Below are 19,118 nucleotides of genomic sequence, written 5' to 3' on the forward strand. Positions count from 1 at the left end.
AGCGCCGGGGCAGGTTAAGGATCCCACTGCTACTTTTCTAAAGTGGACACCGACAAAGCATCCCCAAGTTAAATCCGCTAGACCAGGGACAGCCCCCTTCCCACTGCACTTGACCCCAACCCAAGCAACTAGGGGAGGGGCAGTGGGCGCTAAACCCAGAAACACCAAGGGCACTTGGCTCCAGGCCAGGCCCAGGAATGTGCCCAGAAAGGAACTGCTTTCCCACACCAGGGACGAGGGGGGAGGGGCGGCGCACACAGGCCTCCCGGGGCTCCTTGGCTCGTACCAAGGTCAGTTCAGGGGTCCGAGTCTCTCCGCCATTCCCTCTTCCAGGAACCCTGGGCACATAAATATCCTCACCCCCCCCCCCACGCCCCCAGGCATCGGCTCAGAGGTGACAGAGGCTCTTTCCCACCGAAGCGCACAGAAATAGCCAGGAGTCCTTACCTGGATTTTCAAGTCATTTTATTAATCCAATCGTACAAAAGACCCCCACCACTACATCTCTGCCACCCCCACTCCCTTCCAAATAGTGTAGAGGGAGAGGATCGAGCAGACCCCTCCCCAGGAGCCACTTACAAAAGGTGGAGATGGCGGAGGAACAGGGGTGAGGGTGGGGGAAGACATCACAAAAATAGCAACAGATAAAAGAGGGGCAACAGAACCACAAACACAACACAAAGCCGGGGGCGGGAGACCGGACACCAGAGGAGGGAAGCCGAGCCCCCACCCCCACCCCAGCACTCCCCACAGCCTCAGAAACTGCTGGCCTCACCCGTGCAAGCAGTTCTTCACACAAGAGGGTCCTGGGAGAGGGGGGCGGGGACCCCCTAGCCCCTCTGGGCCGCGAGTGTGCTGCCTGGGCCCCCTCCCCCCAGGAGTGTGTGCTCCAGCCCCGGCCCAGGGCCCATATCGCCTACAATTCAGTATATGAACGCACAAAGCCCATGCGGGGCCCCGGCGGGGAGGTGCGTGAACGGCTAGGTCACCGGGCCTGGGAAGAGCCACGGAAGGGTCCACCACACCCGGGCTCTGGGCTGCGCTTCGGTCCCACGGCCTCTGCCCGCCACACGCGGGGACAGGGAGCCTTGTCGGGAGATGAGGTATACGGGCTCGGTGCCTTTTCAAGCTTTCCTTCAGTGAAGCCGGGGAGGCGGAGGATACAGGTGCCCGTGGCGCCAGGCCCGCGCGGCCACTACTGTGCCACAAATCGGCAAGGGGGTGGGGGGAGCGTGGTGCCATCAGAGTCCCGGGTCCCAGGACAGTCCGAACCTCAGATATTCCGGTCTGTCAGACCACATATCCCAACTTTTGGCAAAAACATGGTCATTAAGAGAAAAGCCCGAGAGAGGCTGAAAAAGGACCAGTGGCTTTGGTACAAGGGACACGGGGGCGGGCAGCACCTCTCACCCACAGTCTTGAAGCCCCAAATCACACGAAACTGCCCCGGCCAAACACTCTCCTGCTCCTTCCAGCTATTTGGTTGTCTGAGGGGGTAGGACTTGGAGGCAAGGGAGGGTAAGAAAAGGGAAAACTCCCATTTATTACCTAAAGCTGTCTCCTAAAGCCCCCGAAAGCTGCCGCAGGGATGGGACCCCGACTCCTCTGGCCAGAAACCTCGAACCCGTCACTCCCAACGCTAAGGCTGCAGCCGCGGGGCTGGACGGGGCTGTGAGGCACAGGGGCCGGGGCGGCCGTCCCCTGCAGGAGGAGACCCCTGCCATGCAGACCCTCCTCCCGCCTCCGCTCTCGCGCAGGCTCACCCCGGGGCCTGTGGAGACGGGAGCCGCCACGGCGCTGCCGGGGCTCCGGCTTCCTGGATCCCTGTAGAGCTCGACGTGCGCGAGTGAGTTTCCAGAGAAGCGTGCCATCCAGGCTCTTCCGCCTGCCCGCCTCAGGTCCTCTGCCCTCAGGAGCCACTGCGTCTCTGCCCCGCGGGGACGGGAAGCCAGTGGAAACGAGGAGCAAGAGCCAGACTCGGGAACCCTTGCCCTCGGCCGCGTCACCCATCGTTGGCAGCCACCAGCTGCCCCACGCCCTCGCGGATGTACACGGACTGGATCTCCTTGGTCTTGAGGCACAGGTCGCAAGCCCAGACGGCCGAGGCCTCGGTGGTGAGCAGCCCGTACGCGCTCTCGGTCATGCCCGTGCACTCGCGGTGGAACCACTTCTGGCAGGAAGCCTCGCACAGGATGGCATCCTGGTCGTCGTTCACCTCGCTGCGGCAGGCGCCACACGGGTACACCAGGCCCGGGGGGGGCTGAGGCCCCGAGCCCCCACCCGCTTTACTGGGGGGGGCCAGGCTGTTGGCATCTGGAGTCCCCCCACCCCGCCCGCTGCTGTTTGGGGGGAAACTGGGCTGGTTCCCGTTAACAGCGGCAGCTGGGGAGCCCGAGTGAGGCTCCGGGGGAAAAGCGGTGGAGGCAGGCGGATTCAAGGGCTTTCCCCCATCCTCACCGCCAGGGCCCGGAAAGCCGGGGTCCGGACCAGGGAAGGGACTCGTGTTGGGGGGCAGGCTGGGGAGCCCCTGACCAGGTCTCTGGAGAGGTGAAGGGCCAAAAGGTGCCCCTGGCTGGGCAAAGCGTTGGGGGAGAGAAGGGGGGCCCAGCTCCCCTCTGGGAGGCTGTCCCATGGTGGGTGAGATCATGGGGCCAAATCCTCCCACGGGGCCTGGCATCATCTGCCCACCAGGAGGGCTGAAGTTCTGACCCAGAGGCTGGCTGAAGGGCTGGCCAGGAAAGTTCATGTTGCCTGGGGGTGGGTAGCCAGGGCCCTGGGGGGGCATGTTGAAAGCAGGGCCCATAGGATTGGGAGGGAAAGGAGGGGGCTGGCGGCGGAGAGGCTGGGGACCCCCTCCACCCCCAGTGCCGTAGCCTGGGGGTACCTGGCCTGCCATGCCCCCCTGTACACGGAAGCCTCCAAAGGGGACAGGACTGCCAAGGAACGGAGGGGCTGCGCCCCCCACCTTAGGGGCTCCGAAGTCATCCTCAAAAGGGTTGGATGCCACCAGGTGATCCACCATGGGAGTCGGGGGTGGCGCAAACTCCGTCAGATGTGAGTACGCAGGGCCCTGGTGGGGAGCAGAAGAGGGAGAGAGGGTCACGGAGGCCGACACGCAGCTAGGGACCAGGACAGCTGCAGGAACGCAGGACGTGTCCTGGAGGCTGGCAAGGGCCAGCTCTGGCGGAAGTCAGGCGGAACCTCAGAACGGAGCAGAAACAGGGCGCGCAGGAAGCAGACAGAAGCGCGCTGGAATCCTAGCTCTGACCCCGAGTCATCTCAAGGCCCTTGGGCAGGTGGTGCTCAACTTTCCAAAGCCTCAAATCCTCATCTATGAAACGGGGACAATGCCAGACTCCCAAAGCTGTCAAAGTACTACGCGCACAGAGCGCTAGCTACAAGACGACTCTGTTCCTGACGGATAAGATCCTGGGTCAAACGGCCTCACACACAGCGCCCCCGGCCCCCGCATTCGTTAGGAAGTCGGGGGAAAGGGCCAGAACCAGGACGCTTTCTCTCCTCTCCGCACCGGAGGCAAGACCCAAGCCCACTGAGCCGCAGCTAGGAATCTCCCCCACCGCCGAGCACCATTCACCTGAGTGTTTGACTTCCTTCGCTTCTTTTCGGGGCTCTTCATCTGCAGACCTGGAAGAGCAGCAGAATGCAGGCCCGAACGCGTTTCCCTGGGGCTGCCCCAGCCTCCGGCCTCCCGGACGCGCCGGAGCAGCTCTTCTAACTTGGACACGCGCTTGCTCATTCACTTAACAAACACGAACAAAGGTGCACTACGAGAAACGCTGCACGGCCGCACTCTCGGCTGCCTCCGCCCTCAAATAAGACACCCCTCACCCCGATGCCCTCAGACTCCCAAGTGGCTCCTGGAGCCCGTGCGTGTCCAAACCCTAAGGTCCCCGATCTGTGACACGGACCCCCGCCGCCCCCCGCCCAAGCCTCCCTTCGGGCCCCCCGGCCCCAGGAACCCCGCCTGCGCCCACCCGCCAACCTCCCCCCGGCCCCAGGTGCTCGGCGCTCTCACCGGCCTTGCCCTGCTTCCTCCCGGTGCCGGGCGGCGCAGGGGGCGGTGCGGGGCCGCCACCTCCCTCCAGCTTGTCCGGTGGGGGCGGCGCCGAGGCGGCCATGGGGCGGGGGGCCGGGGTCAGCGGCGGCGGGGGACGGACGCGCCCTCGGGCGGCACCATCGCCGGGAGGGGGCTCGGGGGTCCCGCGAAGAGCGGCCAGGCCTGGCGGCGAGGCCGAGCGCAGGGCCAGCCGCCCGCCCGCGGCCGCGGCAGCAGCCGGAAGCGGAAGTCGGCGTCGCCGCGGCCGCCGCGCGGCGAGGGGCGGGGCCCGGGCCAGACCACCCGGAGCCGAAGCCTGGGGGAGACTGGAGGCGCCGCTTCGGGGAGGACCGCCCCCCCTCCCCTCCCCTCCCCTCCCCCCCACCCCTCCCCTCCCCGCCCGGCCGCGGTCAACGACAAGCAGCAGCAGGGACCCCGAGGCCGAGGTAGAAGAAACAGGGACTTTAATGAAGAGGATTTCCCTTTGGTATAAGTGAGACCCGCGAAGACACCCAAACAAAAAGAAAACGAAGATCGTGGAGACCCCCCTTCCCCCTCCCTCGTCCGCAGGCGGAGCCCCCAGCAGCAGGGCTGGCTCCCGCGGGAGGGCGGGGGGGGCACGTCGGCCTGACAAAGCTCAGACCGCGTATAGGCCGCCGGGGCCTCGGGGCAGGCCCAGGCTTTCCTGGTCCAGGCTCTCGATCCGCTTCCCAGGGCAGAGTCTCTGGTGGAAAAGATGGTGCAGAGGCCGGGAGGAGGGAAATGCCAGGCGTTGTAAAAGGGTTTGAAAAGGCAAAGGGGTAGTGTGTACACGTAACTGATTATCATTCTGTGCTCAAGATAAGCCAGGGAAAACAAATAAGGAAAGTAAATCCACAGCCCTAAAATATATGCGTATAAAATCAAAATAAATGTAGTTCCAAACCTACAAATGGTATTTGGGGATTGTCTACTGCTTTAGTCTCAATGCCGTCGCCCCTGCCTCACAAAACCAGTTACCAGCTCGGGGGACCTGAATCCGGCCCCCCCCAGCAGGAGGAGGCAGAGTAGAGGCTGCAGGACCAGAGCGACACTTTGGCTGTAGAGTGTAAGATGCATGCAACTCTGAGGTGGGGGAGGGACTTACAAAATGTATATACAGACCCCTTGGGTGAGGGTCCCCCCCCACCAGGAGGCACTGAGCAAGGGAGGGGTCCATCTCCCCACTGGCCAGGAAGAGGGGGCTCTGAGGCAATCTCTAAGGGTCGCATTTCCCCGGGGACGGGGACCAGCTGCCATTCCTGCCTCTGCTTTCCCAACCTAAACCGGAGTGGAGTGGGTGCCGAGCAGGGAGAGGGAGGGCAGGGTCCCCGAAACCAAGATGTCAGCACTCCCATCCTCGACCTCAGAGGCTCAAGAACTCTTTGCATAATATTTTTTCAGACCTAGGAGATGGTCAAAGGCACAAAGTTTAACCACTGGGAGGGAGGGTTGTTGAGAAGGGTCTGGGGTACCCTGAGCCCAAGGGTAGACAAAAGGTGTGATTTGTTCCCCTTCCCTGGAAAGGCGACTGCCCCGTTAGACTTTTCTCGTTTCAAAGCGGCACACTGCCCAGGCCTCAAGCACCCACCTTCCTGGGGAAGGGGGTATCAGATTGGCACAGGAGAGGCCCAGGGAAGGGGCTACTCTGCACGTTAATACTTTGGTAAGGTTCGGGGAGAACGAGGATTCTACCCCAGGCTTCTGACAAACCCTCTTTCAGCCGGCGCTGCCCGGTATCCACACTACGCCCAGCTCCAACCCAAGGCCCAGCCCACAGAACACTCCCAAGTCAAGTCCTGAGAATCAATGAACAGGGTGGAAGGGGGGAAGGCCCCTTCGGGGAGAAAGCACTTTGCTGGATCACAGCTTCCGCTCCACAGGCTGCTGGAGACACAGTTCACTGCCCGCAGAGATGATGGGCAAGTGATTGTCCACGTGGTAGCTGATGAGGTGGCTGACGCTCTCGAAGCGGTGATCCTTTGTCCGAACCTGGGGGTGCACAGGGAGAGGATCAAGGCAGGTGAAGACTTAAGACCGCAGCCCCCAAGGCTGAGGAAGCTGGAGAATTCAAGAGGGTTGAGGAAGGAGAAAAGGACGGCCGGGCCGCGAGGACCTGACCGCTGAGGCTCCTGGAGAAAGAGAACCCAGAGCTGGCCCTGCGAACGGCCTCAGTGAACAGGAAAAGGCAGAGGGGGGTCTGCCCGGAATGGGGAAGCCGAGAGCTATCGACTCCTCTTTTGACCTGGAAGGTGGCATGTCTCTGGGGAGGTGACACGGTACAGGAAAGACAGGAAGAGAGCCGCAGATTGCCATAGCAGAGCCCAAAGTCCTGCGGGGCAGTGCAGACACACGACGGGACACTGGTCTGAGCCCTGAGTCTGGGGGGAGCGGGGGCGGCTCCTCTGCAGGGCGGTTTCCTCATTTCTCAAAGGGGCGCAGACAAGATGAACCCCGTCGAGCTCAGATGGGCACCGGGGCTGGGGTTTGCGGGCTGAAAGAACAGAGCTCAGGCTCGGGGGCGTGAGGGAAGGACCCCAGACTGCTGCAGAGGGTGCCCACGCACAAACCCCAAGCAGGGACAGTAGGAAGGAGGAGTGAGCGAAAGAGCTGGCCGCAGCCCACAGCCCCCCACGACACCCCCACCCCCCCCTGCAGCGCTCGCCGCGCCCCCATGCCCCCTCCGGGTCCACCAGCAGCAGGTGCTTGGGCTGCCCGCTCTGCAGGCCGGTGAGCACGTACTGGCCCGGCGTGGTCGTGCTTTCCCGCACCAGGAAGTCCCCGTTGAGCTGCAGCAGGGCCTCGGCCTCCCGCCGGCTCAGCTTCCCATGGAACCAGGGCTCCCCTCGCAGCTGCTCGGCCATGGCCACCGACTGGGGAGGTGGGGGCACGCGGAGGGCATCCTCGAAGGGCTCTGGGGGGGAGGGGGAGGCAGAGAGGCGGCTAGGAAAGGTGGGACGCACGACACACGCCAAGACCCAGACCTCCGGGGAGGAGGCAGCAGGGAGGAAGAGGTGGTGCCGGGGGGGGGGGGAAGGCAGCGACGACGGAGAGGGGAGGACTCACTCATGTCAAAGAGGTCTCGGGGGGCGCTGCCGTTGATGGCGGGATTGGGGGGCCCGGCCCCACCCCCTGCTTGCCGGGCCTTGTCTAGGTTCTGGACGTTGACGTAGGAAGGATCATCGAAGAGCTCTCTACCTGCTGAGGAGGGAAGCTTCAGCGGCAGGCCGGCCTCCCGCACGCCCCGCCCTGCACCTCCCGGCTCCCTTCACACCTGGGCAGGGCAGAGGGGCTGGCGTCTGTTTGCGAACTTCTGGGTCCCCCCCAGCCGGCTGCCCCACAGGCTGCAGGGACAAGAATATGTTACCGGAGGCCCAGACCTGCCCCGGCCGCCTGGGCCCCCACCTCCTTCCAGCCACTCACCAGCGTTGCTCCCAGGTGGCTGGGGGTCGGGACACCGGGAGGGGTGGGTCGAGCAGCCCCCGGGGGGGCTCCTTCCCGAAGCCTCATGTCCACCACTCCCCCTAGGGGCGGCTCCTTCCCCGGGAAGTCATTATAGTACTGGTGGTCAGGCAGCTCTTCCTCCTCCTCGTCCCAAGCCGAGCCGTCAAAACCAGCCATCCTGAGAGGGCAGGAGGGAGGGAGGGCACGGACGGTGGCCGTGGGCTGGGCACTGCCGGGGGGGTGGGGGGGCGCAAGCCGGCTGTTCTCTACACACAGCTGCACCACCCTCTGGGAGGCCCTGCCAGTGGCCCTGGCTTCCTTCTCCAGCGTTAGAGGCGAGAGAGGAGGGTCAGAGGCGAGATCCGCCCGCGGCTGCGGAGTTACACGGCGGTGGAACAGAGCCGTGGAATCGGATTTGACCCAACGTTCATGCCCTTGATTATTACACGGTCTCCCGAGGCGGGGGGGGGAAGCACAGGGTAGCAAGAAGGCATGCCCTCCAGGCTAGTTTAACCTCCAAATACTCAACAGCTGCCGCCTAAGGCAGGAAGGAAAGGTAGGGGTCTCAGGAAGGAGGCGCCCTCCCTCACCCAAATTCCTGAGGGCGTCCACGGGCGGGGAAAATGGAAAACCAAGGATGGACAAACAGGCAAGAAAACAGAGACACGCTGGTGGCACTGGGGTGGCTGGGGACGGAAAGGGGCACGAAGGCAGGGGCATGGGGGCTGGCCCGTGAGAGGGGGACGTCCCCCGGCCCAAGGCAGGCAGGACACACTGTCCTGGCAGCCGCGAGAAACGGAAGAATAGCAGGAAACGGCCACGGCACACGGGTGACGTCCCCCGGCCCCCGTGCGGGCACTGGGGCACACCTGCTCTCTCAGCTCCGGCCTGGGGCCCGGGAGCCGCTCACCTGTCGTGAGGGGTGACCAGCTTGGGCGGGTTCCTGAGGTACTGCTTGAAGCGCAGCTCGAAGGCCTGGCCGATGGTGCTGATGACGTCCTGAGCAAGCCCTTCGGGACACTCCAGGATGTGGCAGGCTGTGGGCACGGCACAGGCTGTCCGTGAGCTCGGAGGCGGACTGCTGGGGGGGTTGGGGGGGCGCGGCCAGGGCCCTCGCCTTCCAGGGCCCCCGCTTAGCTCCCAGGTCCTGCTCACCTGCCTCACGGACAGCCGGCCCCACCCAGCGCTCCCCACCGCGCCTCACCTCTCTGATTGACCGGGTCTTTGGCAACATAGGCGACGTACTCAGCTGTGTCCTGGGGTTGGGCGGGGTCAGAAGAAGCCACTTAGCTCGACCGCACAGCCCCACCTCACTCCCGACCCCTAGAACCCAGTGCTTCTCAGAGACCACCCCGTCTCGTCCAGCCCGTGGCTCCCCAGCGCCTGGCCCCTACTCTGCCTCCACTCACCGGGTCCCCACCGGACGCAAATGAGATAGACTGCATGTGGTGGTTGGCGATGATCTGAGGGTCAGGGCACGGGACAGAGGAGGGGATGGCACACGTCAGGCAGCCTCAGGGCCTACCTGGGAGCCCCCCTCCCCACTGCCCCAAGCCCTGGCAGCCAGTCCCGCCCTTCTGGCTTCTTAGCCCAGGGCCTCGCAAGCCCCTCCTTCCCGACTGTCCCAGCCCCTGGCACTGTGAGTGTCCTGCTCGGCCCTTCCAGCAGTTTCTGGCCCCCTTGCCGAAGCCCACCAACCTGCTTGCAGTCTGCGGCCATGAGGTTGAGGCTGCTGGTGGAGACGGTGAGAGTGATCGGCATCCCTGCAAACTTCAGGTTACTCCTCCCCAGGATGGAGCTGAGTGGGCGGCCACAGGGCTGGGGGGGGGGGGGGCAGGGCTCTCAGGCTCTCAAAAGCTGGGGCTTCCCATCCCAGGAAAACCCCTGCCCCCTGCCTTTCGGCCCCCCCGTCTCCACACCGCCCCCCGTGCTTCCCAGCAGCACCCGCGCCACCGGCCCTGGGTACCTTTCTCCTCCTCGTCGCCCCCCTGGCACCGGGCACGGCCTCACACACCAGACTGATGGCCTCCCTGGGGAAAAGGGGTCCTCAGACCCAGGGCCTGGCGCCCTCGGCTGGGGCTGCCACGGGGCAGGGGGAGGGGAAGGCCAGGCCAGACTCCAGGGGCACTCCAGGCTCTTTGTCATGGTGGATTGAATTAAGGGCCTTTAATATTTGATGACACGGAGAGGCCACTTCCTGGCTGATTGGGTTAGGGCCTCAGTGGGTCCAGCCCCACCCCCTCCCAGCTAGCGAATGTCCCTTCCCCTTCCCCCCAGCCCAAAGGCGGCAGCCCCTTTCCACCCACCCAGCTCCCACTGAGGCTCGCGCTCCCAGGCCCTGAGGAGGAAGGATCCAGACCAGAGCTACCTCCTTTCATTCAGACTCTGACTGGCCCCCCTAACTTTATCTCCACCCCCTTTACCAAAAGATAAGCCACCAGCCAGCGACCCGCGTCCCTCCTCCCCAGTCCTCCAGGACTCCCCCAGTCTGCTCCCCCCCCCCACTAACCTGGTGACCTGGGTGCGGGTGTTGAAGTCCAGGGCGCGCATCGACTGCAGGACCTCCACACAGCCCATGTACTGAGGGGAGGGGACCGACCCAGGGTGACAGGTCAGCCGCCTCCCCCCACCCCTTCCCAAAGAGTCCCAGGTCTTTTCCCTACGTGCCCGCTAAGTGCCCTGTGCTAAGTGCCCCGCTGAGGGATGAGTGAAGATGAAGGCACTTCGCCCACTGCCCGTGCCGACACCCCACAACGTGCAAGGCAACAGGAAAGGAGGAGAGAAAAGGCAAGGCGAGCTGGGAAGACCTCATGCATCGGGGAAGAGAAGCTGGATGGCAGTGACAGGCCCCGGGGGGGGGGGGGGGGGGGGACGGAGTGACATCTCCAGGGGAGGAGACCAGGGAACACACTCCGGGGTCACTCTCATTCCCTCACTCCAACACGTACTAGGAGCCTCCACCACGCTGGGCTGGGCTGGGCGTGCGGCTGGGCGGCGTCCTAAGCCGCGGGGAGGGGGGCACAGAAGGAAGGGGCCCCGGGCAAAGCTGGAAGGGGAGGGGTCCAGAAAGCGAGAGGGGCAAGACAGCTCTCAGAAACAGGGCCCTGAAAGCAGGGAGGTGTTGGGGAGATGGGTGGGGAGGAGACCGGGGCTCTGGGAGGGCGCTCACTCACCCGAACCAAGTAGGAAACCCCGGGTCCCATGACTTTGTCGTTGGGATGCAGCCAGCCCCGCGTGGGCTTATTGACAAAGCTCCCGTGGCGGGTCCACTCCTCGCCCCCCAGCTGGCCCCCTTCCACCCGAGTCCTGCGCCCGCCGCCTCCACTCAGCTTGTTCATGTCCTGGAGGAGGGGCAGGGGGCCTGAGTCTGGCGCGGCCACCCCTACGCCCCCCTCCACGTCCTCGGCTGCCCTCCCTGGCTCCCCCTTCGGCCCCGGGCGCCCCCCCGCTGGGTTGGCCAGCTTCAGGGTGCTCATCCGGGGGAAGAAGGAGCACAGAGTGGTGGGACTCTCATCCCCAGGCAGAGGTGGCAGCATAGGCCCCAGAGACGAGGCTGACGGGGAAGGCGGCTCTTCCGGGGGGCTGGACCCCGAAGCCCCCTCCTCCAGCGATGAGAGAGACTCATTCCGAAGTGGGTTGTACTTGGGCTTGGGGGGCAGGAGATCCATGGCTGGAAGGGGAGGAAGGCTGCTGGCCAGCCCGGCCCCCCTGCCAGTCAGGGCAAGGGGGCCAGGCAGGGGGCATCCCCAGCCCCTTAGCCTGATGGGACCGCTCTGGCCCGGGGATCTCAAGGATCCTGGGAAGGGAGAGGGAGAGGCGGCGCTGGTGCCCCCCCCACCGCTCAGAGGCAGCTAGTTTCAGGCCCCATCCCCGCCCAGCCTGGAGCCTCTTCTCCGGTGGAGAGGAGAACAGGCTGGACCCGGAGCGGCCTGGCTCCTCCCCAGGGGCGGGGAGCTGAGGCGAGAGCCCAATCCCGAGGACACTGCTGACTCACAGGCTCCGAGGGGCTGAACCCCCACCACTGCCCCAGCCGAGAACTCGGGCAGGGACCGAGTCCCCACCCTGCCCCCAGACAAACCACCAGTAATCCGGCGAGGGGAGTAAAGTGGGGGTGGGAGGGAAGGATGTAGGCATGAGAAGGGAAGGAGGGAAACAAGGGTTGGTCTGGATCAATCCAAACAGGACATGGGCAGGCCAAAGGGAGCAGGAAGCCGCGGGAGAGTAATGGGGGAATGAGAGAGGAAACAGAGGCCGCTGGGGGTGGGAAAGGGAGGGGACCCCGAGCTCAGCACTTCCCTTCCTGTCCCAGTGGAACAAATTCCCCCCTCCCGCAGCCCAGGCCTGGCTACCCCCGCTGCGATGGCACAGTGGGGTGGTGGCCCTAGGGAGCCGGGGCCATTAGCACCCTCTGCCACACCAGCTGTGGACAGGAGGTAAAGAAATGGGGAAAAGATGGAAGCGGTCCCGGTGGGCAGAGCAAAGCCAGTGCCTAAGGGGAACAAACTCCAACCTGGGAGGTGCCTCAGGGAACCACCCGGTGGGAGGCAGAGCAGAGCACAGGACAGGCGGTCGGAGCCTCATTCTCTCTGCGCAGCCCCCACCATGCCGAGGAGCAGCGCCCCGCACTCTTGCGCCCCCCCCCCCGGGGCCTAGTTAGCAAAGCAAGCTGTGGATGGTGGGTGGGTGGCAAGACACGGACACTGAGGTCGGCTCCCTGAACGCACTCTCTCGCGCCGGTGACCGGGGAAGATGCTGGTGTCCGCCAGGGGCCACAGTGTGACTGAAGAACATGGGACAGTGAAAAGTCCTCCGACACAAGTGGGGGCCGCAGGCCACGAAGGGACAGAGGGGGCAGAATGCAAATCCGTGTCAAGGGGCGTCAGGGATGGGCTGAGGCTGGACACAGGGAACAGCTCAAACCCATCCCTCCCACCCACAGCTTCCTGCCACAGCTCTGCTTGAGGGGGCCGTGGAGGAAGGGGGGCGATCGCAAACAAGTGGCAAAAGCTACGCAGAACCCCCGCGCTCACCCGGGGAATACCTACTCTCAAATCTACTTAAGGATGCAGCCGATGATACGATCACAATTGATAATGCCACCACTGAACTTTCTCCTGCCCTAGCCCTCATCCGAGGACAGCCTGGTCACTCCTGAGCACGATTCTATCACTCCACGTCTCAGGCTGCGGGAGAATGCGGAAAGGCCCCGCCACAGCCTCACTCCCCCACACCTGCCAGGGCGGCCCCCTGCCGCGGGAGCCCGCCGAATCCGGAGGCCGGGAACGACCGACAGGTGTGGGCTTTCGGAAAAAAAGAGGAAGTAGGGCTTTTTAAATTTGCATAGGAAAGAAGGGGACTGCCTCCTGAGAGTCCGGGTGGCCGGTGTGGGGGAGAAGCCGCTGGTGGCTTCCCAGCCCAGCAGGGAGGAGGCAGCAAGTAGCAGGAAATGGCGAAAGCCTCAGGAATGTTTCCAGAAGGAAGGCTGGGCGAGCAGGCCCAGGAGGAATGCCCAGGCAAGAACTCCGCTTAGGGGGAGGGGAAGGGCCAAAGGAACGGTGGGGGCTGAGGAGTCCCTGCAAAAGGGCCGCTTGTCCCCTCCACCCCTCCAAGCCGCCGTCCCCTGGCAGCGGACAGCGCTCGCTCCTGTCGCACCCACAGGTCGCACGCCGACAAGCCCACGGCCCTACCAGCTCCCGAGGTGCAGGTGTGAGACCTGCAGCTGTCCCTGGGGCGGAGTCGGTCCTGGGAGGGGGAGCCCCGGAGCAAGCCCAGCCCCCTTCACGCCGGCCCCCCCCCCCGGGCAGGGGGCAGGGGGAGGCCAAGGGCTGCCTCTAACCTCTCGCCGCTCAGAGCCGGGCGGGGGCACTTTGACTTCCCGCCTGCTGCGGCACGAGCGCTCAGGAAAACGGAGCCCGAGGCCCAAAAGAGAAAAGGGAACTGTGTGAGCCGGGGGCTTCGGGGCTGGGGACCGCGCTTCCGAGGCGGAGACCGGGGTCGCCCCCCGAGCAGCCCCTCAGGGGGCGTGGCCCCCAGGTCGCAGGCTCCAGAGTCTTCTGGGAGGCGGGGTGTCCGCTCACCCCGACGCGGTGGGGAAGAGGCGGGGCCTCGGGGAGGCGTGGCTTCCCGAGTCCCCAGCGTCCTCCGCGGGGCGGGGCTCTCCGCTTTCGGGAGACAGGCTCTTTGACGGACGGGAGTTAACGGAGACCCGTCGCGAGGAGGCGGAGTCTCGGGGAATTGGAAGGACCACCGTCAGGTCTCGAGCACTAGGGCTTGGAGGCATGTCCGGGGGTGGGGCTTCCAGGAAAGCTGGGCGGCAGGGTGGGGTCGCGGACAATAAGCAGAAAACAAGTCGGGGTTCGGGGACCCCCCTGAAGTTGGTAGGTGGGACTTCCGGGGAGGGGGTCTCAGGGGGCGGGACTTATACACGAAGACCGGAAGTAGGGTCCCGGGAGAGGGGTTCCGGGGTGGAGGAGTGGGTCACCTAAGGAGAGGGGAAAGGCCCAACTCACCAGGGCCTCATGGAGTCTCCGCACCGCACCGCGGCCCGATTTGGTTCCGGATCACGCCACTGCCTCCTCAGGTTGCCGTTCCAACTTTCTCCCCGGCCCGGCCTCCCTGAAGAAACTTTATTGCACTCACTTCCGGCCTCACTAACCCCTGACCCTCTACCTCGGTCCCTCCTTCACCCGTCCCACTTTCACGAATGAGCCAATGGCAGCGCGAGAGCGCGCAAGGGGGCGGGGACAGCCAATTAGAGGCGCATTTTTTTACCTACGCTGGTTCTTGAGGAACGTGAGAGGCGCAGTCCAATAAGGACTCGAGGAGAAGCAAATCTAAGCCAATCCGCGGCTTGAAGGTGGAGCTGTCCCGCCTTAAGCCAAAGGGACCAATTGGAAGGGCGGGCGGCGTGTTTGAAAGCGAGGCCAACGTAGGTGGGAGCGCGTGCTGCTGGGAGTTGTTTGGAAGTTGGCGGCGCGGGGCTGACGGTCCTCAGGCCGAGCCATCATGTCGCACAAACAGATTTACTATTCGGACAAATACGACGACGAGGAGTTCGAGTACCGGTTAGTGCCGACGCGGGGCCCACCGCGAGGTCGTGAACTTCGACAAGTGAGGGCAAGAAGAGTTAGGAACCAGGGCTGAAGCGACGTGACCGGCGCATGCGCGGGAGGCCCGGGCCGCGGGCTGGGGACGGTCGCGGAGAGCGTACGGCGCACGCGCGAGGGCCCGGCGGCGCCGGGGAAAATAGAAAGCGGCGGCCTCGGAGGGGGCGTGGTTGGGGCTCCAGGCCGACCGCCGCGCTCCCTGGGCCGAGCGAGTTGCCTTCTGGAGACCGCCGGTGTCGCGGCGACACCTCGGGGCCTCCTGGGAGGAGGTGGCCACGGCGAGAGGTTCCCGTGGATTCCTGGAGAAGGGGCGTGGGCTCGTTTCCGGAAGGGGCCTTCAAGGACCTGCGGGGGAATGAAGCTGGCCAAGGGCTTTGAGAAAGGACTTGGCCCGGGCCTGCGGGCTGCGCTCCGAACATTTGCAACAGTTGCGGAGCGCCCGCAGGCGGGGTGCTAAGTGCGGGCACAAGCCCTGGCCTCCGCTCCCCGCAGCCCTAGACGTGGCGGGGACGCAAACAACTTCCTAGTTGGTGTCTTGTCCCCAGAATTGAAGACCATACACTGGAAACTTGCTTTGCTTGAGTTTCCTTTCCGCCTCTTGCAGGGCTGGGCCCTGTGGACACTTGGTGTGTGCTGCCAGGTACGGGGGCCCGTGACCCCAGGTGCTGGGGGCCCCCAGCTTTTTCCTCCACATCCGGCCTGAGCTGGCTAAAGCAGCGTGGGGCTGGGGAGAAGTCTGGCGTCTCATCCCTCCGGAAGGTACAGGTCGTGGCAGTGGTATCTTGGTGTGAGAAAGAGCTTGTCGTGGGGGGTCGTTTGTGGGTTCATCTCGGGCGGTACTGAAGGCAGTCTTTGCGCCGGGGGCTTGTTAGAGTGTAAGCTGTTTTCCGATATTTAGATTAGAATTCTGCCTCTGGAAAGAGCCTCCGTTACTAGGACGGAGAGCATGTAGTGTGATTTCACCGAGCATGATGGAGCGAATCCGGATTAGCCCGATTCGTGTCAGAGCAACCCTTTCTTTGCCATGAAAGGAGACTTCTCCTTGGTTAGGGAAACCTGGCGCTTCCCAAGAGAAGCCTCCCAGCACATCCTTCCGGGTCAGGAGACTGAAGCGGAGGGTCAGACAGTCACAGTGGGTCCTCGGTCACAGCTCTTCCACCCAGCGCTCCGTAGAGGCCTTCTGCACCAGTCCTCAGCGCTGTGATGATTGACATTGCGCTGCGGCTGCCGGCGGGGTGACTTAGCGCAGTCACTAGATTGAGTCCTCGGAGGGCAGGGGCATTGTATCCACGGTGCTTGGAATTTAGGTGCTCGTTCGCTTCGTTACTCATTTTTTTTTATATATATACTTGGTGAGGATCTGCCTAACTTGTCCTTTATTCCTAGCTGCCTTTACCCCACAATAAACTTGTATAAACTCCCTACCATTGGAAACCAGTTTTTCTTTCCTTTTCTCTCTCGGCGCTGTATGTTAGCACTTGCCTAGCAGACTGTCCCCGTACTGACGCGACCCCACCCCCACCCCCGCGTCTCCGTGTCTCTGTTTACAGGCACGTCATGTTGCCCAAGGACATAGCCAAGCTGGTGCCTAAAACCCACTTGATGTCTGAGTCTGAGTGGCGGAATCTGGGCGTTCAGCAGAGTCAGGGATGGGTCCATTATATGATCCACGAACCAGGTTGGTGCAGTGGCTGAAAGCAGTCACATTGGGTTCCTTCACTGAGGGAAAGAAGGAATGGAAAGATCACATACCGCAAACTAAGAGGGGGCAAGTGACAGTGGCTTACTGATTCCTCACCAGCCATCTAGAAAAACCAAAGTGACCAAAAATAAGAGTAAAGTACCTGGGAAGTGCAGAGACAACCTGTCACTGAAAAGCCTGTCACTGAAAAGCCTCCTCTAATCTCTAATATAGTCCAAGTACTAATTTTTTTTTAAGGCCATATATACCCTGATAGAGGCTGTGGCCCCTTCATCATTCTCCATCAGAAAGCAAGTTCTTGGATGTGTTCCAAATAAGCCAAGGAAAGTCTGTTTCTTGAGAAGACACCAGACACAAAGCCGCCAGGCAAAACTAATAAAGGACTCCCCCGGGGCTGTACAACGTAGCAGAAGAACTGATCCTAACGATTCCGCACCTGGCAGAGACAGGCCCAGCTTTTGGGTCTGGTTCTCAGGCCGTATGCTTACATCCTAACTTAGTTGTAAAACTCTGAGCGGGTGTCTCTGGGAGGTGGGAGCGGGAGACCGTACGCTGTGCGGAGATCTCAGATTTCACTCGCTCTTTCAGAACCTCACATCTTGCTGTTCCGGCGGCCCCTGCCCAAGCAGCCGAAGAAATGAAGCTGGCGGCCCCTCAGCCTCGGCTTCACACAGCCGTCCTCACGCGCTAACGACATCTTTCTCATAACCGGATTGCGTTGCCTTCTTGTTTCTCACTTTGACACTGAAAGGATGCTCAGGCTGTTTGAACGTGCCAGTGACTGGTTCGCCTGAGCCCACAGCACCCTGGACCACACAGCGGAGTGCTGTCGGGCCACGGCCTCGGCCGAGTGTGACCCCGGAAGCCACGCGGGCTCTGTATCCAGCAGGACCCGCTGGGTGGATGGAGGAAGCCCCTCCTCTAACGAGGCCATGGCCGCTACAGGGACCGTGTACACTTGCTGTTTTGTTTCGTCCTGCCGGGTATTGTGTGTACGGTGCTTCATGTTTCGTTGTATTGGAAACTTTCCATTTTATTCAAGAAATCTTTTCGTGTTAAAAAGCCTTGATTAAAGAGGAAGTTTCATGATCTGATTCTTCTGTTGTAAAGGTCCCTGCTCTCGGGGGCAGCGCAGGCAGCGCCCTGCTTGTGGTTGCGCCCCCTTCAGTTAGATCACGAAGCCCAGCTCTCCGCTTATGATGAGGGTTGTTTCAACATTCCGGTAACTGGGTTTTAACCTACTTTAAGCAGACTTTCTGTCAAACATCCGAAATTATACGTTGCTCCATTAGCCTGAGATAGAGGCTATGCGGAGACGTCATCTCAGCAAAACAAATGAACTGTTTCCTACGGTCCGGGAAGCCGCCCTTAACGTGGTCCTGAGATTCGCAGGACCCAGGAGGGTGAAGGGAGGAGGCTCTCAGCCAGAGGCCACTAGTGTGCTCCCCTCCGGCAGGCCCAGGGCTCAGGGTCCGGTGGCCTATGACCTGGGGGCCAGAGGGCTGTGCCTGCTGTTTTCCCTGGCAAGTACAGGTGCCTCAGCCTCTCCTTAGAGCTGTTGACTTAATTAGTCTGGGGCGTGGCCTGGATGTGGGAATTTCAAGCATTTTTAATGCAGGTGGCAGGAGTACTAACCTTTGGGAAAACAAGTATAAGCTGTAGTTGTTTGAGAAACATTTCTCCAGGGGCCACCTGGCTGGCTCCATTGGTGGAGCGGTCAGCCCTTGATCTCAGGGTCATGAGTTCGAGTCCCATGTTGGTTGCAGAGATTACTTAAAAAAAAAAATCTTAAAAAAAAGGAAAACACTTTTCCAAATGGTAGCTTACCCCTTACTTTTAAAAAATAACAGTAACAATAAATAAAGGAAATTTTCTTCCCCCTTCTCCCTGTCGTCCACCCCTGTACCACTAGGGCAGTAGCTCAGCTGTGGTCCCTGAACCGGAAGTATGACGTCACCTCAAACCTTGTTAGAATCGCAAACTACTGGACTCCACCCTAGACCTAGGAATCAGACACTCAGGGGTCGGCCAGCAATGTTTTAACAGGCTCTCCGGGTGACCCTGGCGCCTACTCAAGCTTGGGAATCACTGATAAAGGATTGGGCAGAGCTGTTTGAGCTTTGAGCGGGAGGGGAGGGCGAGGAGGCACAATATCACCATTGCGAGTGAAGATAAGGGATCATGTGACTTATTGTTAGGCAAGGGGGACTTCTGTTTTGCCTTAACATTTTTTTTTAGGGGCATCTGGCTGGCCCAGTCTGTACAGCATTCAGCTCTTGATCTTGGGGTTGTGAGTTCGAGCCCCATGCTGGGTGTGGAGAGCACTTTAAAATCTTTAAAAAAAATTTTTTTTGAGCTGAGGTTCTATTTAATTGAAAATCATACACAGGACTTATTACTTGAAAAAGAATAATCTAGAAGTCTGGCCCTCCCTTTCTGTTTCTTGTTTTGTGGTTGCTGTGTGGCATCCCTTAATCTTTCTCAGCCTGTTCCCCATCTGTAAAATGGCATCATCTATCATGGGCCCTCAGGAGAGTAAAATGAGGGTGGGAGCGTTCCACTGTCCTGGCGGTGCGGGAATTTTACACGTTACTCCAGAAGACGTAGTCCAGGTACTAGTGGCATCAGCAGGACAGGAGAGCTTGTTAAAGATCTCAAGCCCCCTCCCAAACCCCCTGGAGGGGGAGATTGAGTCAGCATGTCAAGAAGGTCCCAGATGGGAGCCCGGCTGGCACTGGCACGCTGGCACAGACCGTAGAGCATGCAACTCTCCTGGTCATCAGTTCAAGCC

At 62.1% G+C, this 19,118-nt stretch overlaps 3 protein-coding genes across 9 annotated transcripts; 1 reads left to right on the forward strand and 2 right to left on the reverse strand.

The window, feature by feature from the left end:
* Positions 1-448: 448 nt before the first annotated feature.
* On the reverse strand, positions 449-4,313 carry PYGO2 (pygopus family PHD finger 2). 2 transcript variants are annotated; one of them, XM_039251471.1, is made up of 3 exons: positions 4,037-4,313; positions 3,596-3,645; positions 449-3,070 (listed from the first exon to the last, which is right to left on the reverse strand). In XM_039251471.1, the coding sequence occupies exons 1-3, from the start codon at positions 4,137-4,139 to the stop codon at positions 2,003-2,005; spliced, it is 1,221 nt and encodes a 406-aa protein (XP_039107402.1). In that variant the 5' UTR covers positions 4,140-4,313; the 3' UTR covers positions 449-2,002. The 2 variants fall into 2 exon arrangements, with proteins under 2 accessions (XP_039107402.1, XP_039107401.1); XM_039251470.1 differs by lacking the exon at positions 4,037-4,313 and having other exon boundaries at positions 3,596-3,959.
* Positions 4,314-4,504: 191 nt separating this feature from the next.
* Positions 4,505-14,157, reverse strand: SHC1 (SHC adaptor protein 1). 6 transcript variants are annotated; one of them, XM_039251301.1, is made up of 14 exons: positions 14,029-14,153; positions 13,597-13,825; positions 10,693-10,860; positions 10,029-10,099; positions 9,486-9,549; positions 9,218-9,337; positions 8,929-8,982; positions 8,724-8,775; positions 8,430-8,556; positions 7,499-7,697; positions 7,350-7,419; positions 7,142-7,276; positions 6,755-6,989; positions 4,505-6,071 (listed from the first exon to the last, which is right to left on the reverse strand). In XM_039251301.1, the coding sequence occupies exons 3-14, from the start codon at positions 10,855-10,857 to the stop codon at positions 5,939-5,941; spliced, it is 1,425 nt and encodes a 474-aa protein (XP_039107232.1). In that variant the 5' UTR covers positions 10,858-10,860; positions 13,597-13,825; positions 14,029-14,153; the 3' UTR covers positions 4,505-5,938. The 6 variants fall into 6 exon arrangements, with proteins under 6 accessions (XP_039107232.1, XP_039107231.1, XP_039107230.1 ...); XM_039251300.1 differs by having other exon boundaries at positions 13,356-13,825; XM_039251299.1 differs by having other exon boundaries at positions 13,207-13,825.
* Positions 14,158-14,445: 288 nt separating this feature from the next.
* Positions 14,446-17,421, forward strand: CKS1B (CDC28 protein kinase regulatory subunit 1B). The gene is made up of 3 exons (XM_039251303.1): positions 14,446-14,583; positions 16,176-16,303; positions 16,916-17,421. Exons 1-3 carry the CDS (start codon positions 14,525-14,527, stop codon positions 16,966-16,968), a joined length of 240 nt encoding a protein of 79 aa, XP_039107234.1. The 5' UTR covers positions 14,446-14,524; the 3' UTR covers positions 16,969-17,421.
* Positions 17,422-19,118: the final 1,697 nt, after the last annotated feature.

This window comes from Hyaena hyaena, unplaced genomic scaffold (assembly GCF_003009895.1).
Source record: "Hyaena hyaena isolate Hyena2069 unplaced genomic scaffold, ASM300989v1 scaffold_385, whole genome shotgun sequence".
Lineage (NCBI taxonomy): Eukaryota > Metazoa > Chordata > Mammalia > Carnivora > Hyaenidae > Hyaena > Hyaena hyaena.

Coding starts and splice junctions, on each gene's coding strand:
- PYGO2 (XM_039251470.1), bottom strand. CDS start 3,757: ATGAGCAAGCGCGTGTCCAAGTTAGAAGAGCTGCTCCGGCGCGTCCGG. Junction 3,071..3,595: donor GAAGGAAGTCAAACACTCAG/GTGAATGGTGCT, acceptor GCTCCCCACCAG/GGCCCTGCGTACTCACATCT.
- CKS1B (XM_039251303.1), top strand. CDS start 14,525: ATGTCGCACAAACAGATTTACTATTCGGACAAATACGACGACGAGGAG. Junction 14,584..16,175: donor GACGAGGAGTTCGAGTACCG/GTTAGTGCCGAC, acceptor CTCTGTTTACAG/GCACGTCATGTTGCCCAAGG. Junction 16,304..16,915: donor TTATATGATCCACGAACCAG/GTTGGTGCAGTG, acceptor TCGCTCTTTCAG/AACCTCACATCTTGCTGTTC.
- SHC1 (XM_039251297.1), bottom strand. CDS start 11,187: ATGGATCTCCTGCCCCCCAAGCCCAAGTACAACCCACTTCGGAATGAG. Junction 10,100..10,692: donor GGGTTTCCTACTTGGTTCGG/GTGAGTGAGCGC, acceptor CCCTCCCCTCAG/TACATGGGCTGTGTGGAGGT. Junction 6,072..6,754: donor CTGCTGGTGGACCCGGAGGG/GGCATGGGGGCG, acceptor CCCTGTGCACCC/CCAGGTTCGGACAAAGGATC.